The following is a 25,043-nucleotide window of genomic DNA, read 5'->3' as shown; positions in this document are numbered from 1 at the left end:
AATAACAGAACATGTTCATTAAAAGTTATCCATTTTCAAAGCTTATTTACAGTTGCGTGAGATACTGTACGTCTTCTCTGTGGAAAATATTCACCGGTTTACAAGATGTGAAAGTTTATGGGCTCAGAAACGTGTATGTGTTTGATAAAAAAATCAAAAAAACATATGAAGATCTAAGTTGTTCACATGAGAAGCGGTCGCCAACATGCCTGAGAAAGATAAGACAAAACAGAAATACTGACAAACAACCCGAAATTCCATTAGCTGAAAATCAAAGGATACAGACAACCAGCTCCAGAGACTGAATTTGAAAAAAAAAAAAAACAGCACAGTAATCAACAACTTTATCACCAAAGATACAGTTAATTGAAAAAAAGAAAAAAGGGTATTTCATAGATTACTACTGACAGTACTTTTAAAAACTTGGAAAGCTCTGATATAAAAAGGGCAGAATTGGGACAAATTTAAAAAACAGAGAGAGAGAAAAAGGAACCAAGGGAATAAAGATGAGGGTGAAATCCGGAGTGCAAAAAGTAGGGAAATATGTGTGGAAAACTTATTCAGCAAGTTGTGCAAAGCTTGTGGTACTGCTTTGCTTTTCAAAAAAAAAAAGGCATGTTTTGCCACAGAACTAAAAGTCACTAGCAGCAGGTGGCCTGAAAAATTAGGGGACGAGTGCAAAACAACACAAAATAACATAATAATAAAAAATTAAAAAATTAAAAAGAGTATTAAAAGGCAAAGGCGAACTAAGGCCAGTTGTTGGCAGTCACTGAGGTGCTTGAAGCAACGTGTGGCTGTCTGCAAGTGTGTTAGTGTGCATGTTTATCTGTCAGAAGAGGACAGCATCAAAAAAAGGACAATGTTTCCTCTGGGCACTCGATCAGAGCTGGCCGGGAGGCTTTGTCTAATGAAAAAAATATAGACAGCTGCAGCCGTGCCACAGCTGACAATAAACTCAATAATGTAAATAACATTAATCACACTCACAATGGGAGCTCTGAGTCAACACAACAACTGACTCCCGAGTAAAGACTCCCCCACTCACTTCCCCTTAGTGCACAAACAAAGACGAGGCTTGAGACCCCAATCAAGGTCTGATGTTTCACTTCTTAATCACACCAACAGCAGAAAAGGCGAGAGGACAATGGCACACGACTGTTGGAGGGAGGTGATGAGTGTTACTTGGCATGTGCACACACAGGCGTGAATACAGGCAGCTGTGGACAGCAGTTTAGGTCCAGTGTTCGGGCCAGGCTCTGTGCCACTGAAGCATTTCACAGCACAGGCTGTCATCATTTTTTTTTTTTTTCTTCTTCTCTATCCACTGACAAAAGATGTTTGGTCTCTGGTTGTAAGGCCCTCTTTTCTACTCTCTCTACAGCGTCCAGCATCATTTGTTCAGTATCTCTGTCCCTAATCGCTTCATCACTTTTCTATGACATGCATGTTTTGCTCCGGCTGCTCTGAACAGCTTCTGTTCAGTTCAGTTTCAGCCGTGTTTGAGTGGCTCTAATATCAAACACTTTCCTTTTTCTGATTCACACGGGAATGAGGAACCATTTCAATCGAGTGGCATATTCCTACTCCTCTGCTTTCCCTGCCAAACATCACCACCGTCTGTTTGTTGTCTTTTCCAACAGGTCTAAGCAGAAAAATAAGCTCCTGATATTCTTAAATTCAGAGGCCTATTTAATTACCGAGGTAATCATACAGCCGGAGTGAAACTCTGGGGGAGCTTTGGCAGAGCAGTGATAATTATTCAGGACATCATTGTTGTTTGAATTAATGCAAGCTGTAATTTTTCTCTTTTACGATCTGTGCTGCTAATTTGTTTACAAACTGCAGGCCGGCGGGTGTAAAAGTGTGTTTGTCTGTTGAGTTCAGCGCACAATAAAATGCACACTGAAAATTTGTTTTAGAAAAAAAGGACAGAGGCTGAAATTGTGGCCAATTGCACTCGCACACAAATGTTAGTATCATTAATATCACTTCATAAACATCACAAATATTATTTTAAACCTGTAACAACAGAACAGCAAAACCTTCATGTGTAATATCCATTAGACATGTAGCATTATTAGCTTTTAGTGTAGGTTTTTATTTTAATCAAAGTTCAGCATCTCCTTAAAGCTTGTTTTTTTTTTGGTTCTTTACAAACCCTGAGGGAAATCAACTGTTTGCCTTTTCTGAAAACAGATGCCTGCTGCATCACTGGGACTAGGAGCAATGAGAGTGAGCTAAAATAGTAACACTATGGGCTGTTAAATTGGAACAATTGCCCTAAATGTTGCTACAACTCTCATGAAAGAGTCTTGGAGCATCTGCACAGAGGGTGGTGATAAATCTCCAATCTTTTCACATTACACCTGCTGTTGTTTATCGCCAGTTTGATGACATTAACACAGCCACAATCACATTTCGACTCCTTGTCAACGGTAAATGATTGTGACTACACTATCTACACCAGTGGTTCTGTCTGGCTGTGGTATGCGATTATTAAAAGTATTTATTGGTTTATGCATGTTAGCATGCCAACAGAATCACAGGTGACGATGATGCAGGAAATGTCATCAGTCTTTCAGGTAAGTGCTGGGAGGGGACCCCATGATGGTGTTTAATGCAATATAGGCCCAATCAATAAGGTGGGCTGAACAAATGACCTGTATGTCCCCCATGATATTGCCATTCCTTGGGCCTTAAATGGTTGTATGTGTTCCTTCTCAGGCGCAATTGACATGGAGCACATGATTTCCAACAGAGCAACAGCAGGATTAAAAAGGTGATAAAGGCAGAGAATGGCATGGTTAAACAGAATAGTCTTCAGTGTCCATTTGCCATGTGCTGTGTGTCTTAAAGTGTAACGCAGCCCTGCGCTTCAGTTCAGACAGAAATACAGTTTTTGTCAAGCTGGAGCCATTTCTCAAGTAAAGGTTACGCAATTATATTGTCTGTCCAGGTCCTGCTCTCTGTGCTTCTCCCCTATGACTTCATGAAGAATGCTTACAGTCATGCTCGAGGACATCGTCACGTTTGGGGCCCCGAACCTTGCAGAAATTCTTTAGACAGCACATCGATAATCCCTTAACAGTAGAGGTAGTGGCAGCAAACAGCTGCGGCTGCACACGGAAAGCACTGTAGCTAACCTGCGTGTATGTGTTAACGACACACCACATCGACCACACTGCTACTGAACGACGAATACATATCGTTTTTTTATTCCAGTCAGGGAATAGTCACCCTCAAATGAGCACCCAGCAAGACAGTTAACGGCAGCACAACTTATTATGACAAATATGTGAGATAATTGAATGTACCATGTCTAGAGCAGTATGATGCAAACAGGGACGTGTATTTTCACTCAGGTGACAGCTGTACAGCTCCTAGTATATCGCCGTCCTCTCGTAGATGCCAAAATGTCTCATTTTTCTGAGATTACCAGATGTTAAAAATAATCAATCACTTTCTCAGAGGTCAGCCCACTTATCCTTTAATAATTCATACTTCTAATACAAAATACTTTAAGGGCAACATGGTAAGTCTGTTGAGAATTAAAGCAATATTTTGCATTTAGCTTTGTAATACTAGAATAGGGGTAGTATTTTTGAAAATACTCAGTTTCTCATGAGTCGAGAAATAGCTTCATTCTTTTTTTTGTTACGTGCTCACCAGTGACACTTGGTCCGAGGCTTGAAACTGCAATGCTAATTCTGCAATTTCTCGTAGGGGGACAGAACCTCATTTCCAAAATATAAACAGTGTCCGCCATCTTTGCTAACAGTTACGCTATCAGGACCAAGTGTCAATATTGACATCATCTTTCATAAAACGAAATTCTGATAGTTCTTGTTCTGTATTTCCTATAGAACTGGGACAACTTCTCAACTTGGTCATCCGTGTGCACAAATTATCCTTCAGTTTTTTTGTATTTCTGTCATCCTCTGGTATTGTGATATTGTATAATACAAGAGTCTGTCCGCAACACTAAAAGCTGAAATTATTTCAGTAAAGAAAATCTGCTCAAGGTCGACCTCCACAGAACCATGAATCTCAATAAACGGTGATTCTCTAGTCAGGTTTCATGCTCTGAAAAATTAACGACTACAAGGAAACTACGGATACAGGGTGCTGTGATGAATAGAATCAGACGAAAACCCACTTTTAATGCGTTAATCCAACCTAAAACTTAATCCAACTGGAATCAAGATATTTGTCTAATAACAATAGTAGTACTTATCTCAACTGAAAACTGAATTTCTGCTGATTGTGTCAGAGCAGGTGTATACCAAATCTGGTTTGGTTAAAAGCATGAAAGAGTAAAAATGGACACGTCTGAGCATCTTTCTGTGTCGTTCTAGTTATTTCAATAGTTTAATAGCCGCCGTTAAAACTGACCGAGACCAAAGTCCCTAAAGAGCTCCAGCATACTGTACATCTACAAAGGCCGACACAAACGGAAAGAACAGTTCGCAGCGCGCCGATTCCTCTACAGTGTTTATTCTGTGTTAACAGGAGTGTCCCAGGGACACTCTGGCTCTATCATCCATCTCTGCTTCCCCCCATCTAGCCGTCGCGCACGCTGATTCATGACCTTCCTCTCCACCCTTTGTTTGAAACACTTTAAAGTGTGTGTAAAGCAAATGCAGAGATGATCCTCCTCACACATTATTTTACGTGAGAAAATAGAGGCTGTGCAAACAGCGAACAATCGTTTGTACGGAATATAAATACAAATCACAATACAAAGCTTGTTCACCGTTGGGTCCCCACTAAAGCACACATATGCGAGTGTGTGTGTGTTGGGTGGAGGTGCGCTGTCCTCTCTTCCTGCTGCACAGTGCACATATGTGCGCGTGTGTCATAAGGGGACCCAAATCAGGTGACCGTCATTTCTTTACATGTCTGTTGAACAGTATGTTGAACAGGACTATTTATTTGGTATATATACAAATACTGATGACATTCACCTGCTTTGGTCCCCACTAAAGTATATATGTGCCTCTCTCCAGCAGTGTTTTAATAATTTCACCCGAAATACTTGAAAGATTTTCCATTTGTTTCCCCTTTAACCATGTTATTGCCCTATCTGCAGATATCTACTGGGTTGTCAGAATTTTGTTACATACCAGGATAAACTTGTGCGTGTGAACGTGTTTTCCCGCAGGGATCAATAAAAGTCTAAATTTCATCTTGCACCTGTGCTTCTGTCGGCAGTCCCCCACCCCCCTCCCGGCCCCCCTTCGGCTCTATTTATTTCAGTCACTGTGTCCATTCGTGTGTTAAATCAATACACATATTGCAGATGCTTCTCATCAAAAAGTAGTATGAATATTCTTCACAAATTTGTCATGAGCTTGATCATTCTCTCCCTCTTTCTCACCCACACACACACACACCGGTATAGGCTTTAATTTATCGTTAAGTGCAGTCCATAAACCATTTTCGTTATGTATCAGAATGTGGCCAAGGGGATATTTATCACGCGTGTGAGCGAGCAAGCACAAGCATGCAGCACATACACACACCTCGCCTCGGCCGGAAAAGAAATTCCATTAAAACAAGGAAAGGTGGCGAGTTAGTGTGATCCCAAGTCAGAGAGCAGATAAATTATGGAAATAGACTCTGACACACTCACGTCCTCTCTCGGTTATACAAAAAAAATACATATACACGTATATGCACACATTCACATCGTTTTAGATTTAGCCTGGGGGGGGGGGGTTAAATATGGTTTTCATGAAGGCAATTTTAATAAAGGAGGAACAAGGGTTTGTGCACTAGCAAAACATAACAAACCCTAACAGGGAACCATGACCCAAACATGCTTGTTAACCAAAACATGTACAAAAATGTACAAAGAACTAACAGCTTGTGTGATGGTGTGTGTATGTGTGTGTGTGTGCGTACCCGCTATCTGTAAAGAGGAACTCGAGGTGAGTCATGTAGATCTCCCACAGAGGCACACTGTAGCGCTTAGCCAGAGACAGAGCGATTCTGTACACGCTGTCATCCAGTGTCCTAAAAAAAAAAAAACATTCAGACACATGAGCAGAGGGAGGGGGGGAAAATAATGATCAGATTTTGCCGCACTGAAGCAGAAATGTGCGGCATAAAATGCTTCAAACCAACAACAGTACAGATTGTATAAATCATTAGGCAGAAATCTCACAAATATTATGATTGTGATTCAAAAATGTTTAGGTAAGGCTTCTTATTCTATATCTCAAATAGTGATTTTGACAATGTATTCCTTTCTCTGCTTACTCTGTCAGGCCAAGGATGGTCTCCTTCTTGTAGTTGGAGTCGGAGCTGAAGCGTTGGACGTCCACACCGCGGCCCAGCCCCTGTAACACCTGGGCCTGGGTGAAGTCAGTCAGGCGTTCGTTGTACACGTGCAGCTGACTTATCAACTTCTGCAGCTCCTCCGGCCAACACGAATATGCAGACACATGCTGTGTGACCAATCGAATCAGCTCCTTCGGGTCAGCCTACGGAATGGGGAATAATGTTCAGATTTACACAAAAACAGATGCTGAAAGTGTTATTTCATGCTGGTGGCGTCACACAGTTCAAGAATATTGGACAGTTTTAGCAAAATTTAGAAATACTTTGCCCAATCCTCTGCTTTAAAGCAAATAAAAACCCAGCTTCCCTACACTTTGATGTAGTGGCTTTGGAGTCACTGACTTAAAGGACCAGTGAGCGGCATCCGCAGCATCTTACATGTTTCTAAACGTGTAGGAGAGGCTGTGAATGCTTTCTGGAAACATAAACACATGAAAGGCCCCCCTGCAGCTCATGTTGTGCCAAGAACTCATTCAAAGGTAATGAATTTACAATCAATTCCAATGTTAAGGTTATTATACACTAATGGAAACATAGTTATGAATTTAATGTAATTAATTTCTCAGGTACTGTAAGCCAGGTGCCATTAAACCACTACAGTAGAAAATCTCATGAAATGTATGTACACAGCTAATGTTTAACCTTCCTGTTGTCTTTTGTACCATCATCTCACCACCATGTTGTTCTAAAGACACTCACAAGGAAATAATATTATATCATTATCATTATTTTTAGTATAATTATTATTATCAAGTAAAAAATAATAATAATAATACCCACTGAAAGTTAAATGATGGAAAATGACATTAGTGCGGTCAATAAATATGGCATTTATATTAATTTGACGGACAACACAGTCTCCTTATATTTTCCCCTGGTTGTTGATGATGATAAAATAAAATAATTGTTTGTTATGCTTTATAAATAACGAAGCCTAATCATTTCTGTGAATGAGGAAAAAAAAGAAGTATACATGCCGCATTCTCATATTTCACACAATACATTTAAATCAGTATACAGTATATGGATATACAGTACACCACAAGCTTGAATCAATACCTTCACTCACCCTTACGTCAATGTGTTCCTGTGTTAACTCTTCCTCCAAAAAAAAAAATCTCCAGCCCAAAAACACCTTCCCCAAAGACCGAAAAAAAAAAACCCTCGCTTTATAACTGTTAATGAGAAATGTCCAACTGCAAGCCACGTGGATTATTACCTCATCTCAGTATGGGTCAAGTAGGAACATGTGGGGGTGAGTCCAGCGAGGGAAATATTAATGTGCATGTGCAATGGTCCACAAAATGTGAAAGCAAAACCCAGAAGCCAGAAAAAACATTTTTGGCTGCTCATGCAGCAGACTTGCAATTTTCATTACAGCTACTGGGTGCCATCTTTGAGTCATCTCGGAGTAATAGAGTCTGTGATTGGTCCACACGGATCTGATGTTTCTTTACGCATGCTAGTGATCGTCCTGGCTCCTGTGACCTTACAGTAAGCTTCATTTGACCTTTAAGTCAAAGTGGACGGAAATGAGTTTAGTGCTCTTTGGGAAGTTATCAAAAAATGACACACTCCCTCTTCTTATCTATCTATCTTTATTTTACTAAGGGTGATATACTGTACGTTTGGTAACGTTTGTCTGTACAGTAAGTTTGACTACTGAACCCAATTTCTTGACACTTGGTGGGAGTGGGAGCTATATGACCCAGTGAAGAATCCATTAACCTTTGGAGTGAATCTAATTGGGGTGGGGGAGGTTTCATGCATTTCTAAAATATCTATAAAAAGGTTTAATGCAGATCTAAAGAGTAATCCAGATTTTAATCAAATTAAGTTTCATTAAAAAAAAAAAGGGGATGGATTCTTAAATCAGTTTCTGCGCAGCTGTTTCATTAATCAGAAATACACATTATGATGCCCCGTAGCTCAATTGTTAGAGCAGGCACTCCACACACTGAGGCGACAAATCAGTCACAGCCGCAGGTTGTGCACAGCTTTGCTCATTCTCTCCTCCCTTCTACACTACACGCTTTCCTCTCAAGGCTTTTGACAAACAAAATATACTTAAAAATAAAAGATATTCCTATTATGTTTTGTAAGCTGGTAGAATAAAGCAAAATGGGAGTAAGTCGTTGAGTGGTATGTGCTCACAAAACACCTTCTGGTTTACTTTTATGTCACACACTGAGCTTTAAATAGCCTCCACACAGGCAGACAAAAGACAATGACTGTTAAATCTGGAAATTAATTAGTGCGCCTTGTTCTACACACAAATGAATACACAGATGAACAAATAAATACAGTATATCTCAGAAAACATAATTGGTACCATGACTCAGGCCTGTGGGGAGTATGACCAGGGAAACATATTTGTGAGATTGTCACACAAAGAAAGTGGTAGGTAAAAGTTGTATCTCTTTCATCACCTCTGTTCTAATTGAATGAGCTCCTGACTTCCGTTTTCTTGGCACCTTAAATGCTGGATGAAATGGTTAATTTGCATAAGGTAATTACGGCTGCTGGGACTGAAAACGGAGGGTTTTGTGTGAGCGTGTCCGTCTCTGAACGCCTCGTCCTGCGTTTCTCGGTGCTGTTAGATGTGCGCCCCACACTTGCACTCACGGGGGCAAATTCAAAACTCAGAAGCAGGAGCGCGGGAGAGGGAGTAAAAGAGACAGACAGGAAAGAACGTTAAACGTCTAATGAGTTTTGTCAGGAAGTTGGGAGGTGGACGTAAATGCCAGGAGATGGAAGACAGGAAGTAATGGGGAAGAGAGGAGAAAAAGGGGGTGGGGGGTGGCAAATGATGACGCTTGGTCTGTCTTGGACGCCATTTTCAGAGGAGGAAGAACGGCACAGAGTGAGAGAGAGAGAGAGAGAGACGAAAGTCTGCTGGAACTGTGATGGACAGGCCTGTGTTTGAAGAACTTTATTGAAATAAGGCTTTCATGATGAAATATTGTTTGCATTCTCTCTCTCACTCGCTCTCCCTCTGTCATTCATCTTCAGTGCTTTGTTCTTTTAGATATCTGGACTATATCCTTCCTTAACCTACCAGTCTACACTACTTTTTTTTCTTTAATCTCTCAAATTATTTAACCGTCATTCCTCATTTCTATGGATCTCTTTAGCCTCCTCTTTTGCTTTCTAATAACTGTTCTTCTGAGACAACACTCATTCCATCTTATCCAATGTCTTGCTTATTTAATTCCGAAGCGTCTTAAAGAGACTCTTACACTCTTCCTTTACAAAGGGGATGTATAACATTAAGTATAATTGCATAAGGTAGTGTGTGATGTTTCCCAGCTGGTAGCAGCCGACTCTCTCTCTGTCTCTCTCTCTCCAACTCCCCCTGCAGCTGTTCCACTGCAGCCATAGGCTCTTTTATCTCGACTTCTCTCTTTCCTTTGATGACGCTTAAGAGGAAACAGTGTAAAAAGAACAAAAAAAAAATTGTCTACATTTTCATTCGAAACTGTTCAGTCATTCTTATTCTCTCATGTTCAGTCTTAATTTCCCATGTCATTACATTACGGCCTGTGTCCTTTAAAATCATTTTGCCTCTTTCCTGGATAAATGTGGGAAATAGTCAGTTTACTTGTGTAAATAAATCAATAAATAAAGAGTACACAGTTTTACAACCATGTAAAGTTGCTATGATATGCACAAATACTGGATTATTCTTTTGATTACAGAACGTAGATCAGTCAATGCGACTGTTTTAACTATTCATTAAAAAGACGCAAAACTAAGAAATCTTTCATCAATGATCAAACACCTTTCTACCTCAATGAACACCTAATTTGTGATGCATCTATTACCGTGAGGAGGTGGTGCCGATAGCAGCAAGCATTTGGTCAGTGTCTGCAGAAGTGATAAAATTGAATAGGATTCTTGAATGCATCTTCTGTAGATTCCACAGAAGGGAGAACATTCGCCAGGGTCTTTGAATGAATCTCATTAGCTGCTCCTCACAGCTCCACATGCTATGAACTATGCATTATTTGCATTAGCTCTCATGCACCGTTTAGAATATAGAAATATTTGATGAAAAACACTTTTGAATACTGCTTGAAATGTCCATCCATAGTTACTTATTAACATGCTATACAGTAACTCTGAAAAACATAAATACTTCTTTGTGGTTAATGTAAACTAAAATAAGTCTTAGGCTATAATATATATATGATAGCATACTGACATTTAAAATACAGAAGCTGTCACAAAAAACAGCTGAGGGTGAAGAGAAAAGACAGCAGTGGATGTGATGTTGGCTCTTAAAGAAATGCCATAAATCAACATATGTGGCTACAAATTACTCGGAGGCAATCATGAATGTCAATCCATCCACATTTCACCAAGAACCAAGACTGTGGACAAGAAAAGGAATGTCAGAGGACCTTCAGCAATGAATGTCTGAATAAAACGTTATTGCAGAGTAATTTAAACCTGACAGGGGAAAGTGTATTGTTGGCTGCAATAGAACAATACAAATCTGGGAATCACAATTATTTTTAAATCAATCTTTGAGAAACTAAAATAGAAATCCTTCCAATAGCTATTTAGATATTTCACACATGGAATAAAAGAAAATCTAACTTGTTGGTGGAAAAGAGGGACAATGTTGTTCTTGGGATTCATATTCTAGAGACCATGAATGTTCAAAATTCCAACACATAAAAAATTTGTTTTTGGCCCCTACACCTACACTGATATTTTTTTCAGCAAGAGTGTAAAACCAAAATGAGTTTAAATGTGTTGTTTTATGACCCTCTGGGTTGTTTTGGTTGAAAGTCTGCGAAAATTCTAAATGGAATATTTAGCAAGTTATTAAAACTTCGCCACACACACACACGTACATGTACACATACACAAACCTGTGCAGCCATTTTAAAATGCTCCACCTCTTTGCATGGTAAAGATCACATAGAGGTTACGGAGGACAAGTCATGCCTTCCCTTCCCTCGCTACAGATTAAGCTACTAATGATCTTAATGGCTTGTGTTTATGTCCTGCCTAACACTTAGTTTTACAGTCAGTGGCCTCATTAACACTAATTCATCAAATGGTGTATACAGTATGTGCACATAATTAGGAGGAACCCAGGGAGGGTGGTGTGTGTGTGCGTGTGTGTCTTGTGTGTGTGTGTGTGGGGATTGGGCACCAATTTTCAAGGAATAATTACTCCATAAACAGACTTGGCTGCAGCGAGGGTCACGATACACCATGAAGGAGACTGATCACAAGCAAGATACAAGCCTGCTGAGAAGACTGCAAAAGCTGCAAACAAGTGCAACTAGACACAGTCAAAGGGTTTGAGACTACTTGGTCTCAAACATTCAACCGCCACGGTGCATTTAGAATGCATATTTGCCTAATAAGGCCCTTTCTGCGGCTGCTTTACTCTTCAGTACTCCCGTGGGTAGAATATAGACAGCCAATGATTGTGGTACAAGAGTGCAATTTGTACAAGTGCACAATTTGTACCAAAAGAGGGAGATACTGTGCTGTGTTCTCTGTGATGTGGAAGTCTTTCAGTCTAACTCATTATTCCATTCAATTCAACAGCGGCGAACAAACTCAGTGGTCCGGCACTTGCGAGGTCACTTCCTGCACCTGCCAGCTTAAATCCTGTTGTAGCCACGAATTAAAAAGCACCAGCAGTGACCACAGCCATTTTCAAAATGTCACAACACGTAACCAAAGTGCTGTTTGTATTAAGTGTTTCACTGCTACCAGGGGAAACCACTTTTATCTGTGCTACTTAAGGAGGACTTTGACCAAAATGTTGTATTAAACGTTTTTTTTTTATAGTTGAGTATGTAATTTTCAAGCATGTCCTTAATAAAAGTGGCCTTTATTTACTGCAGATATTTTTCCAGCATGCCATACTAGGACATTATATTACTGATTACATCAATTAGGGATCCACTACAGTTTTAAGAGAGCCATGGTCGCGCTATTTTTCAAGTACAAGGGTAGGTCACACTGAATACTCATCTCAAAATAAATAGAAGCAGTTCATTTATTGGAATTTCTTTTTATTTTAAAACTGCAGCCATGTTCCAATAAAGTGACTGAGAAATAATTATCTAAAAAAAGACTTTGGCACAATACTGTATATTATTAAAGGCATACAGTATTTCACCATTGGAAAGATGAATGTCTATTAAAACTGGGTCATCTATGGAGCAGAAATGTGAAATAATATTTGAAGCAAGTGCCCTCTTGGCGGAGAAAGGCAGAACAATTTCATTTTGGTAGATGAACGACAACAACTCCCAGCATGCACTGTGCTCGCTGCCCCGCAAGAATCTCAAGCTTCGAAGCAGACGGCGCTAGTTGGTTAGCAAAGATGGCGGACACCGTGTTTACATTCTGGAAATGAAGTCTCGTCACCATATGGGTGAGTCTAAAAAGTGCGGAACTGGCATTGTAGTTTCAAACCTTGAACTGACGTTTGCCCTACGCTGGATAAGGCAATTTGAAAGGGAAAAAAAGATTTTTTTACAACTCAGTGGAAAACTGAGGGAGGGAGGCACACTTTTTTAAGTATTTCTTTACCAGAGGTAGAAATCCAGTGACTTCATTTGAGTGTCTAAATTTCAGGTAAATATATTTATAATAAAGATCCAGAGAACTAAGCAGTATTTCTACATGATAAACACTTGCTCTGTGAGGTACTTTAACCGTGTTTGTGTCTTTTTGTGCGCGTGTGTATCACTGGTGAGAGGGATCAATACTCCATTCCAGGCGAAGATAAACGGTTGAGTGCATAATCTCAATCTCTGTCCTCAGCACATTGCCACGGAATGGCTGCCCATTCACATCTACAATTATGGTAAAAGCACACGCGTGCGCGCACGTACGTACAAACACAAAGACACAAAATCGAGGGGAAATCTCACACATTACAACAATGACAAGCACAGGTAAACAGTGCTAACACCTAAATGCACTTACACAAATGCAGGCTAATGCGCAGTCTCGTGTAAACACCAGCAACAGTACAATTATGGTAAAGAGAGCCTCTATTTCACAAACCGGCACTTTCGCCAGTATAATGAAAACTTCCAGTGCAAGCAGTGGAAATCGACTCATTTTGCCTTGGGGAATAATGGAAACCCAGCCTCTGTGTCACCGAGCCTGCTGCTGCTCTGTCACGCCTGGGAGGTGTAATCGAATGGGAAAGTAACAGTTAAAGACCTTGAAAGTCAATAGTGAGAAACAGAATCTTCAAGGGCCTCTTTGCCGAGTTACACGAGATAGATAAATAGCACTCCAGTTGAAAAAGGAGTGATTTAAATTTGGAATGGAAACAAACGGTCGCCTTGATTGAAATGCTGGAGCATTAACAGATGCACGATGACCCAGTAGTTTTAGACTTCTACTGTATATTAATGTCAATGATTCCAAAAAAAGATCGAATCAATTAATTTTACAGTCGTTACATCACGAGAAAGAGCAGGAACTAATGTACAGATTGTTGCTGTAAAAACTTGATGTTTAAACCATATTTGGTGTTGAGCTCGACGAAAGTTCTTTTCCCTTTTATTTCATTTGAAGTGCTTGACTGACGTGGGATTATATGACTTTAGCAGAGCTAAAGCACCTCTGGGTACTACCCTTAGCCAAATACCGGCCTCAAAAGAGTCCCTGAGCCGTCTGTGGCTACCCACTGCTGCTAAATATTCACGACTGGACAGGTCAAATCCAGAGGGTTAATGTCTCCACTGGAATCACGCACGACAGTATCAATAAATCAATAATCAAAGCTAATGTGCCAAAAAGTGCATTTAAAGCAGCTGCATATTGTCTTTGAGATGCATTACTCTTGAGTGCAAATAACAAATGAGATGCGGTCAAAGTAAGATTTCCGGTTATCCTAAGAGTGTTGCCTGAGCCGTGCATTTTAAATAGTTTATGGAGTAATTGTTTCCTTAAATGTTCCATCAACTTCAGATGTGCTGGGCTAATGAGAAAACTGTAATACCTCTCATGTGGGGCCCACACGGCGGAGAAGGGGCTAGAACTCTTGCCTTGCAACAAATGAGGGCCTTTCTGCATGGAGCCTGCATGCAACCCTCCCTGCGTACGAGGGTTTCCTTTGGGTTATATGCATTTTAGATCATAGCGTATACTGTGCAAAATAATATATATCCAGAAAAAGGAGTCAGGGAGCAGAAATATCTGCCAAGGTTCCTCATTTTCCCACTTTGACAAATCTCTGGCTCCCCTATCTTGCAAGATTAACGATTGTTTTAAAAAATACATCTGGATCGAGAGCTGCTGCCTCACCACCAAATCTAATCATGACTTCTTTGAGCCATAATCTACAGCCACAGAAACAGACAGACCAATGCAGCTGAAAACAACCTCCTCGGTGAAGACAAATAGCTGTTCCTTTCATCAGACGTTGCAGTAATGTCTTCCAAAGCAGCGTCAGTTTCAAAACCTTCACGTGAGCAGAAATGTGAGAAAAGGAGTTTTGTTGTTTGAAGCTTTGAAAACACATCAACACCTCGGGTAAACCCTCAGAGAGTTCTGTTCCTATTTACAACTGAATGACTTCTGCGGGCTTGAGTGTTTGGTTTGTTACTGTTTGGGGTTTGAGAAATTATGTGATAGTGACAAGAGAACTGAAGGAGCACGAGAGTTGTTGAGACGCGGCATTTCTCCAACTCAAGTGGAGAGTCGGAAACGCACCGTGACAGTTTGACACTAGACACACACACAAACACACCACCCACTGTCACATGACAACGATGCACACAAACATGTTAGTCTGCATTTATACATTAACACTGCAACATGCTCATAGTGCTCATATAAATTTACTATAGACAGTGAGTGACATGGTGTTTTTTTTTCTTCTTCCCCCAGCTTAACTCATTTGTGATGCAAAGGCAGCACAAGCACCACGTTCTTACATATCTGAAATTAAATATCACACACTGTACAATGTGTGCCCTTAAAAGATAAGAGCGAGCGAGGGAGTTGCAGTGAGCGCATGAGAAATGTATGAAGCATGCAGCGTCAAGATAGTATTGTGGATTGAACCAGAGATTGAGGGGGAAAAGACCATAAACGGCGTGTATAGAGAGTGAAGAGTGATGAAAGAAAGAACAGCATAATGTGGACAGGAAGGAGTCTCGTGCAGACACTTAGAAACAGAATTGGCACAACAGGGAAAGGACAGGGAAAGAGTGAAGTTTTAAATATAATGTACTTTTTCTTACTCATAATATAATATTTAGTGTAGTTCATCACAGATATGGCAATGTCTCATGTCACAATATAGATATAATATTGATATATCGTCCAGCCCTATTTTCTAGCCTCATCTAATAAAATCTACAACCGCTCAAGTTTACAATAAATTAAAAGTATATTCACTTTATCTTTGCATTAGATAGCCATTCCAACACCTGGAGAAACCTGGAGTTAAATGTGTTAGGGTTAGGGTGGAAACAGGCTTAATATGTGTATGTTAAACTATACGGATGTGTTATTATAGAGGGAATACTACATTTATAGTCCCTCACCATCACAACAATATTTCTCTCCATATTCTAAACTCCTGTAACATCCACGCACACGTCCTCGGTAACATCGTCACTCACTGCACTCGAGTACATCTCTAATGCTGCAGAGCAACTGAGTGCAAGTGAAGACCCCGTCTCATTACTCTCGGAGGGCTTTTACAGAATTGCACTATCCCATGAAGGACAACTTTATCTGCTAATGGTCTCATGAGATTACAGAGCAGCTTCTGACAGTAGTGAATTATAACCATTTATCCACGGACATCATCAGTATGCGACACCTCGTACCATACATGAAGAATCTCAGTGGACGACCAACTGGCTTCATACATTCACATTATTTGTCATAACTACACACTAGCATGCTAAATGTACTATGCTATATTTTACACTGATGACGTGATTTAGCACTTACAAATTTATTATGTGTATCATATGTATTCTTTCAAAAACCCTTTTGTTGTTATTTATTTGGCAAATAACAAGCTGAATTCAGTCTATTGTCTACTAAAACTCCCCTTTCTGTTCAGGAATGTAAGTAAATAATTATAATTTCACATCATAATTAAGAAGTACATTTGTAAAACAGTAAATGTGAAAATGAAATATATTTCAATTTCAATTAAAGAGCCACATACTGGTGTATTTAACCATTACAGAAACATAAAACCATATTTTAATAATAATACATTATTTAGGGCAGCTGTGGCATAAACATGACATTGGGTCATGGTCCAATATATTTATTAAGCATGTATTCTCTTCTTTGCACAGGATGAATTATGTCAAATGATGTCACTATGTCAAATTACTGCTGTTCAGGTCAGAATGGCCCCAATGTGTCCTAAAAGAATGCATCCGCAGATCCCATCTAACCAATTCATCTGTCAATTATAGTTTCAATGAATAAATTGTTGATAATAGATGGTTTGGTCCAGAAAATGTCAGAAAATGTTGATCAGTGTTTCCCAAACCTGGAAATGTCTTGTTTTGTCCACAAAATGATCGTTGGATTTCTTTGTTATAGAGCAAAAAACAAACAAACAAACAAACAAACAAACTTGTTTGAATTGCCAAATGAATCAGTCATTTAGTAATCAATTAATGAATCATTGCTGGACTAATGCAATCACAGAAATCACATGTCCGTTTAAAGTTACAATGTCTGTGACATGGCATGTCATCCAAAGAGCATGGGTTCAATCTCCATCCATGCCTAATCTCAAACAGTCAGTTTACATCTGAAATTCATCATTCAGAGATTTAAACAGCACAAAATTCCAGATTTAAGCTTGTGAAAGCCCAGCTCTTCCAAGCACATCTTCAGCACAGAGGACATAGTAAAGTGAAGTTTGTAAACCACTCATTTACAGTGTTTTTAAACTCACAGAGACACAGCTCAGTGTGCTTACTGATGAATGTTTATCACCTTCTCTTTGATTCCTCACAATCACCTCTTCCACAGCTGATCCTTCACACAGTAATGCATACAAGACTACAAGAGCACAGATCTCTGCCAAGGCTCAAACACTCTGGCACCTGAAATCTCTCCGTTGTAAACCTTCTCACATGAGCATGACAAAGATGTGGCTGAGATATACACATGTGAACACGGGACTGAACCATGTAACAAGAGATAGACGAGTGTCTATAAATCTGCTGTGACAGAGGTGTGAGTTCCACTCAATGAGCGCGTCCTCGCTAAGGTCCTCCTGCTATCAGACTATAAATAATCCTGAATGGTTGAGCCTGTCGGCCACTGCATTCACTGCTGCTAATAGAGAACCTGCCCCTTTCTGCTCTGCTGGGCGAGCTGCCACTCAGTCTGTGGGGATTTCCTCTGCCCTGCTCACGGCACAAGAGGGATGCCAGTGTTTAACAATCCTGGATGTGAGCTGGTGGACGGAGGTGAAGCTTCCATAGCAGTGGAATCTGTAGACCGCAGTCAGAGTGGCCGAGAGGCATCTCTCTCTCTCTCTCTCTGTGATACACACATGCATCAGCATCAGTTCAACAAGCTGGATGGAAACAGAATCTGCTTCCATAAAACATTAACAGTGTATCCAGTGACGTTTTAAATCCTAACCTGTCTGAATGAATGAATGAATGAATATAACACAGTTATCCACCATTACTAAAGACTGACAACTCAGTCTCCCAGAGAAAGACAGCGGTGACTCCTCTGGCGTCTTCCCTTACGAGCGCCGAGTGTGGATGTCGTCGGTGTCCTTGGCAACCATGGGGGGTGGAGCCAGTGGGCTCAGCTGGTGGCACTGCTGAAATCGAATGACCTTATTCCCCATCATTTGCATAACGTCATTCTCTCCTCATCATCATGTCACAGAAAGCTCATCTTAGCTAACAGTCGGCCTCTTTTTTCTGGAATGCAGTGAAGACAAAGACGACGATCTCTCAACCTCACGTGTTCAACATGTGTGACACGTACGTACGTACGCGTCACTGCACACACACTCAGCAGGGACCCCAAGGAAATGTAATCAATACTAGGGCTGGGCAATAGATCTATATTATCTCTATATAGTGACATGAGATCATCATCGAATTTATTATATTCAATACATTTGTACATTTTCAATTAAAAATCTAATATATCGGCCAGCCCCAATCCAAACTATCAGAGAGCGAACAGAGAGTCACAGTATACATACAGTGTGTGTATGTATACTGTAAACCTAAAGATCTAACCGGGCCTGTATCCTCGTATCTTAAGAACCAGTCGATTCAACTGTTGTTAATAGAAAACAGAAAGAAAGAAAACAGAGATAAGACTGTGGACACTGTCACTCAAACCTGCTGCCAGGTGCAATGCCAGGTGTTTTGTCATCCATGTGTTTACTATAAATAACATCCCAGCAGTTAAAGGGATAGTTTGTGTTTCCTGAGGTGTGGTTGGAAGAGGTACTTGTACTTGTTTGTTCATAAAATACCAGAAAAAATTTGAAAATTGTTGATTGGTGTTTACCAAACCTGGAAAAGATGATGTTTTCATATGTCTTCTTCTATTATTCAATTTAAATAAGAAAGAAAGCTGAAAAAATCATGAAGCTTGTTTTAATTATTGAACAAACACTCAAACCAATTAATCGATTACCAAAATAGTTGACAATTAATTTTGTTTTCAAATAATCGAATAACTGTTGCAGCCCTACAATGTATTCAACCAGAGAAACCGAATAAAGAAAGAACGAAAACAAAAGTTATCATAAAGCAAAAAGACCTACTGAGGTTACAACATAACACATTTTAACATACTGATAAAGGTAGCAGTAGATCAAATGACAGTAAACGTTGTGTTTTGCCCTGTAGAACTGGAAAACCACGAGTCACAGTAATGCTGAGGTATACAAGTGAACTGCAGTCACATTGACTGTCAGCACAGAGGTTTAATCACCGTCTTTGCGTCTCCAGTCTTATTCCCTGACATTAATCTACTACACAAGAGTAATACTCACTATTAAAGACTCTATAATTCTCCAAATAGAGCATGTGTACACTGTAATCCTGTGTTGATGGCGTATGATGTCAGCCTGAAATTCATTTAGAGTATTATCAGCACTTGGTACTTTCCTCCTGATGAAATTAACCATAGACTGTATGAAATTAGCAAGGCAAAAAATCAAATATTCTTATGTCGAAGGTTAAAATTGATGTAACCCATTGGTAAATAACAGCGTCGTTCCCTGGGTAGTAATATGCAGCGTCACCTCTTTACTGAACCCTATACATACACTGATCTTTTAAAAGGAGCAGTAATAAAGAGCAGACATACTAAATGTTTTAAATTATTCATAAATGTGGTGCAGTATCAACAGTCAGCGCAAAGAGAGCAGACAAACATGTCGCTTTTAAAATCTCAAGAACAATGTATGGTTTAATAATCAACCTGTGACACTCCCATGAGTTAAACAGTAGGTTTTCACTGTAATAATCAACCAGGAGCAGAACTCTTTACAACGAGGCAATAAAGCTGAAAACTCAAATCTGGCCTATAAAACTAAAGACCACTGGTTTACACTGGTCATCTTACAGCGAGCAGATTAACATCTACTTACACTGAACAACTGTCTTTGGTAACGATGTTGTGAGGAACAACATGTCTGTTGTGGTTTGTTGTGTAAGCCTGACTGATCATGTGACACTGCTGAGGGCCACAGGACACCTGAAGTTACCACCACCATTTTTCTGTGTACTGTTAAACTTCAACTACCAGGTACAATCAGAATACACTTATAAACAACCTTGACTATCTACTATTACTGATTATTCCAATACAGTTCTTTCACATATCAAATAAAGCTAAGCCTTTAAGAACATGTTTACATTACTGGGGATTAAATAAACTCATTTGTTCATTTTCAACCGCTGTATCTTCTTGGAGGGCTGAGCTGGAGTCAATCCCAGCTAACACAGGTATCACGTTCAGCGTGTTAGGATCAAGTCTCTGGTCCTTCATGGCCTTATTCAAACTCCTCAGAGTTACTGGTTAACACAGAGTGTCTTAACGTGATAACAGAAGGGCTGCAACTAATGATTCTTTTCATAATCAATTCATCTCATTCGTTATTTTCTTGATTTATTGGTAATTGTTTGGTCCATAAAGTGTTTTTCAGCCTAAAAACCATGACGTCTTGTTTTGTCTATAAACCAAAATGTCAATGATTTCTTTGTTCTATGAAGCAAATCAACTTTTTAAGAGAACTTCCATAAAAAGATTCCAACCAGATAATCAATTATAAAATGAGTAGACGATTCATTTAATAATCAATTAATTACAGATTACTTGTTGCAGGCCTAGATTGCAGTGGTTATTTGTTGTTTTTTGAAAAAAAGGTATTGTGTAACAATCAGCAACATGTACTGGTGAAGTAAATCTATGTAGCTCTCATTTAGCATCGACACTCAAAAGACTATTATTTTTATAATCGAATAATCTGTCAATTATTTTCTTGATTAATCCAGTAATCGTTTGGTCCATAAAATGTCAGAACACGTTAAAAAAATGTTGATCAGTGTTTGTCAAACGTGGAAATGATGACGTTCTCGATTGTCTTGTTTTGTCCACAAAACAAAATGATTCACTTGAAATGACTTCTTTGTTTTTAAATGGAGCTAAAAACACTTCTAAGAAGCTGAAACAATCAGCAATCGTTTTAATCCTTCTTAACAATCGATTAAGCGAGTAATTGTATTAGCTCTAGTTTAGTTTGTCCATCACGGGCTACTGTAAAAACATAGCAGTCCAAAATGGCAGCCAGCATAGAGCCGACCCTGCTCCTGACATGCATGTAAAGGCTCATTCAGGGGAAATTTAAAAACACATTTATAAGATGACGTGAATGTGCACTTAAAAAAAAAGACACGTCTCACTGTTTTATCCGTCAACTTCATTTTACACACTGGACCTTTAAAGAGAGGAAGCACCTGATGCCCACTCTCCCTCTCACACACTTCCCACCTGCGTGACCTTTGCGGGGCCACCAGTGACATTGTCATCAGTCACGTGCAGCTCCACCTACACCAGTTACTGCCATTGATGTGATGGATGAGCCAAGTCCTGACTGAGACATATAAGAATAATACACACACACACAGCTAACACACATGGACCTTTATACCTCTGTAGTGATGACAAAATGTCATTGTGTTCTTATCGTTGCTACATTAGCATAACATAGCAGAAGTGTTGTTCATGTGTTGACTCCGTGTATTAATGACGGGGGGGGGGGGTTTGGAGGTAGAATGGAACGTAACGCTTCAGTCGTGATTGGCCTCATTTCTATATGAACACGAGTGGACGGTTTAGCTTTAGCATGTAGCCATGGTAACATGATAATCGAAGGAGTTGAAGCAGAAGAGCAGTGAGAAAAAGACAAGGGCATAAAAATAAGTGTAAAATGTCGCATCAGTGTTGAAGAAGAGCAGCAGCAGCAGCTCTGAACTCAATTCAGGTTGTTCTCCCCGAGCCGCCTCGCTGTTACACTCTCCCGCTGTTGTAAACGTGTGCTCTGTATTTGCTTTCCCTGCCAAACGAACCGCTCGTCCTTCCCTAACTGACGACACGACAGACAGACGGACAGACAGGCAGGCAGCCACAGGCACAGACAGAAGCGTGGACAGGCTCGGAGGATCCCGCTGAGAGCGAGCGGAGCTCCGCTGCTGTGGCATCGGCCACATCTGCAGGTGAGGCTCGGTGAAAGCAGCCGATGAGAGCGGAGATGAGACTCACCGTGTCAGTGGAAACTCGGTGTCCGCGGCTCCGCTCACTTCCTCGCTGGATATGATGAAGAATATCGGCGTTTTAACGTGTGTTTCGGTTCATACGTACACTGTGTGCCGACTCCGCTGTGCTCTAACTAGTGTGTGTCCGTGACTGTGGGCGGGGTTACACGCTGCGTCACAGACAGAGCGAGCAGCCAATGAGAGGACGCGTAGCACAGACAAGAGGAGGATCAGCAGAAGACAGAGGTTTCACTCATGGATGTATGGATGGAACGGGGTGTAGCTCCGCCTCCTCTGCTTTGAAGACAGTTTTGTCATGGTGGCCACTCGTGGTACTGCAACCAAAAATACTCCTGCGGCCCAAAAAGCAATTTTCAAAAATGGAGTTTCATATTTGTAAAACCTTCATAAAGGCTATAAAAAGCCCAGAAAATTCTTATTTCCCAAAGTGACGTCACAGCTGTGTAGAGCACACCAAAGCGCGGCCATGTGGCGTCTCAGGAACGCGCTACTGTCAGGGAACCCTACGATATTAAAAGTTTAGTATTTAGTATTTTGTTAGTATTTACAATATATATGTATTTTTTTTATTTATTAACAAATTTAAATACAACAAAACTGTTATTGCCAGGGGTATTTAACCTCCTAAGACCCGAGGTCTTGTTTGTTATTGCATTTTTAATTTCTTGCTGCTATTTGGGCTTATTTGGATCTGAGGAGTATAAAAACAAAGCATCATCTTTTGACATGATGTTGTTTTTGAGAAAAATGATGTCCACATACAGGGACATTTCCATCCAACAATGAAGTTACCATTGTGTTATAAAGTGGAAAACTTTATTTCCAACTGCGCTCTTGACAGAGAAATTCACTGATTTTTAGTTACAGGCCAAACTATATCTTATTCTTACTTTAAGTCAGATACTTGTTGTTTTGTTGCATCACTGATAGGATTCACACATTTTTTAGTGAAAACTCATATATTTCCATCCATCTTCTACACTTCATCACTATCACAAAACTATTATAAACCACCAAGCCCTAACTGGTAAGAAGCAGGCGCCCCCTTGTGGTATTTCAAAGTAAATCTATAGAACTTCATATTGGTGAGATAAGAAATTGACCTGAAGTGGACATTTACGGCAAATTGTGAGTGGTTTTTAATCGTGATGTGCAACGGGGTTCATATTTCATCAAAGCTTACACTTAAGCCCTACTTGATTGATTAAATGATGATTAAAATCTACATCTTTTGACACTAAAACAATTCGGCAGATGCAGTTTAAGTGATGAACATGTTGGCATCAAGTTTCCATTTGCGGGCTGATTATGTCATTGCACAAACTGGCTCCTTCATGCAGACAATTCACTTACATTAAAGCATTAAATCTCCTCAGGTTGAATGCGTTGCTCAGTGGCATCGTTCCTTTCACATAACTCCACTCTGGCTGTGAAACATAATACATTTGGAAGCAGCTGGACAAACAGGATGAGACACGCCCCCTGCAGCGAGTCACAGATACAGTGAGAACAAAAGCCAAGAATGTGTCCATAGTGATTAATAACAGTGATAAGTTTATTTATGTACCAGCCAATCAGTTTGCATTGTTCAGGACGTTTTCCCTGCATCTACAGCACACAGTTACAGTACAGTAGCATACAGTATCTGTATTTGGAGAATGTTGTCAAAGAAGAAAGACACACTTCTGAATAACTTATTTACAAATATAGCCAAAAATATCATAAAATGAACAGGAAAAATAATTTTACGTCATCTAAATAATAATCGTCAGAGACAAAGCACAGGATGCTAGGTTAGGGAGAGACAAGCCTATATTACAGTCATCAGTGAGTTATGGTCAAACGCCACAGCAACAACAAAGTGAGAGTGAAGGTCAGTGACAGACACACAGATTAACTCAGATTAAAAAGGAGTGATGTTGAAAAAGAATCACAATTAAAGAACAAACTAAACCAACAACAGTACAGATTGTATAAATCATTAGGCAGAAATCTCACAAATATTATGATTGTGATTCAAAAATGTTTAGGTAAGGCTTCTTATTCTATATCTCAAATAGTGATTTTGACAATGTATTCCTTTCTCTGCTTACTCTGTCAGGCCAAGGATGGTCTCCTTCTTGTAGTTGGAGTCGGAGCTGAAGCGTTGGACGTCCACACCGCGGCCCAGCCCCTGTAACACCTGGGCCTGGGTGAAGTCAGTCAGGCGTTCGTTGTACACGTGCAGCTGACTTATCAACTTCTGCAGCTCCTCCGGCCAACACGAATATGCAGACACATGCTGTGTGACCAATCGAATCAGCTCCTTCGGGTCAGCCTACGGAATGGGGAATAATGTTCAGATTTACACAAAAACAGATGCTGAAAGTGTTATTTCATGCTGGTGGCGTCACACAGTTCAAGAATATTGGACAGTTTTAGCAAAATTTAGAAATACTTTGCCCAATCCTCTGCTTTAAAGCAAATAAAAACCCAGCTTCCCTACACTTTGATGTAGTGGCTTTGGAGTCACTGACTTAAAGGACCAGTGAGCGGCATCCGCAGCATCTTACATGTTTCTAAACGTGTAGGAGAGGCTGTGAATGCTTTCTGGAAACATAAACACATGAAAGGCCCCCCTGCAGCTCATGTTGTGCCAAGAACTCATTCAAAGGTAATGAATTTACAATCAATTCCAATGTTAAGGTTATTATACACTAATGGAAACATAGTTATGAATTTAATGTAATTAATTTCTCAGGTACTGTAAGCCAGGTGCCATTAAACCACTACAGTAGAAAATCTCATGAAATGTATGTACACAGCTAATGTTTAACCTTCCTGTTGTCTTTTGTACCATCATCTCACCACCATGTTGTTCTAAAGACACTCACAAGGAAATAATATTAT

The 25,043-nt window shown here is 40.0% G+C and overlaps 1 protein-coding gene across 1 annotated transcript in view; it reads right to left on the bottom strand.

Moving 5' to 3' along the window:
* nbas (NBAS subunit of NRZ tethering complex) overlaps window positions 1-25,043 on the bottom strand; it is a 163,627-nt gene that overhangs the window by 52,374 nt on the left and 86,210 nt on the right. The window contains exons 42-43 of the mRNA XM_044048460.1: window positions 24,248-24,471; window positions 5,908-6,018 (exon numbers count right to left, since the gene is read on the bottom strand). Coding sequence (XP_043904395.1) covers window positions 5,908-6,018; window positions 24,248-24,471 — 335 coding nt within the window. The remainder of the gene's footprint in view (window positions 1-5,907; window positions 6,019-24,247; window positions 24,472-25,043) is intronic.

The sequence above is a fragment of the Solea senegalensis genome, linkage group LG17 (genome assembly GCF_019176455.1).
Source record: "Solea senegalensis isolate Sse05_10M linkage group LG17, IFAPA_SoseM_1, whole genome shotgun sequence".
In the NCBI taxonomy this organism is placed as follows: Eukaryota; Metazoa; Chordata; class Actinopteri; order Pleuronectiformes; family Soleidae; genus Solea; species Solea senegalensis.
The sequence above is the reverse complement of the archived record's forward strand: the minus strand, read 5'-3'. Positions and strand labels throughout refer to the sequence as shown.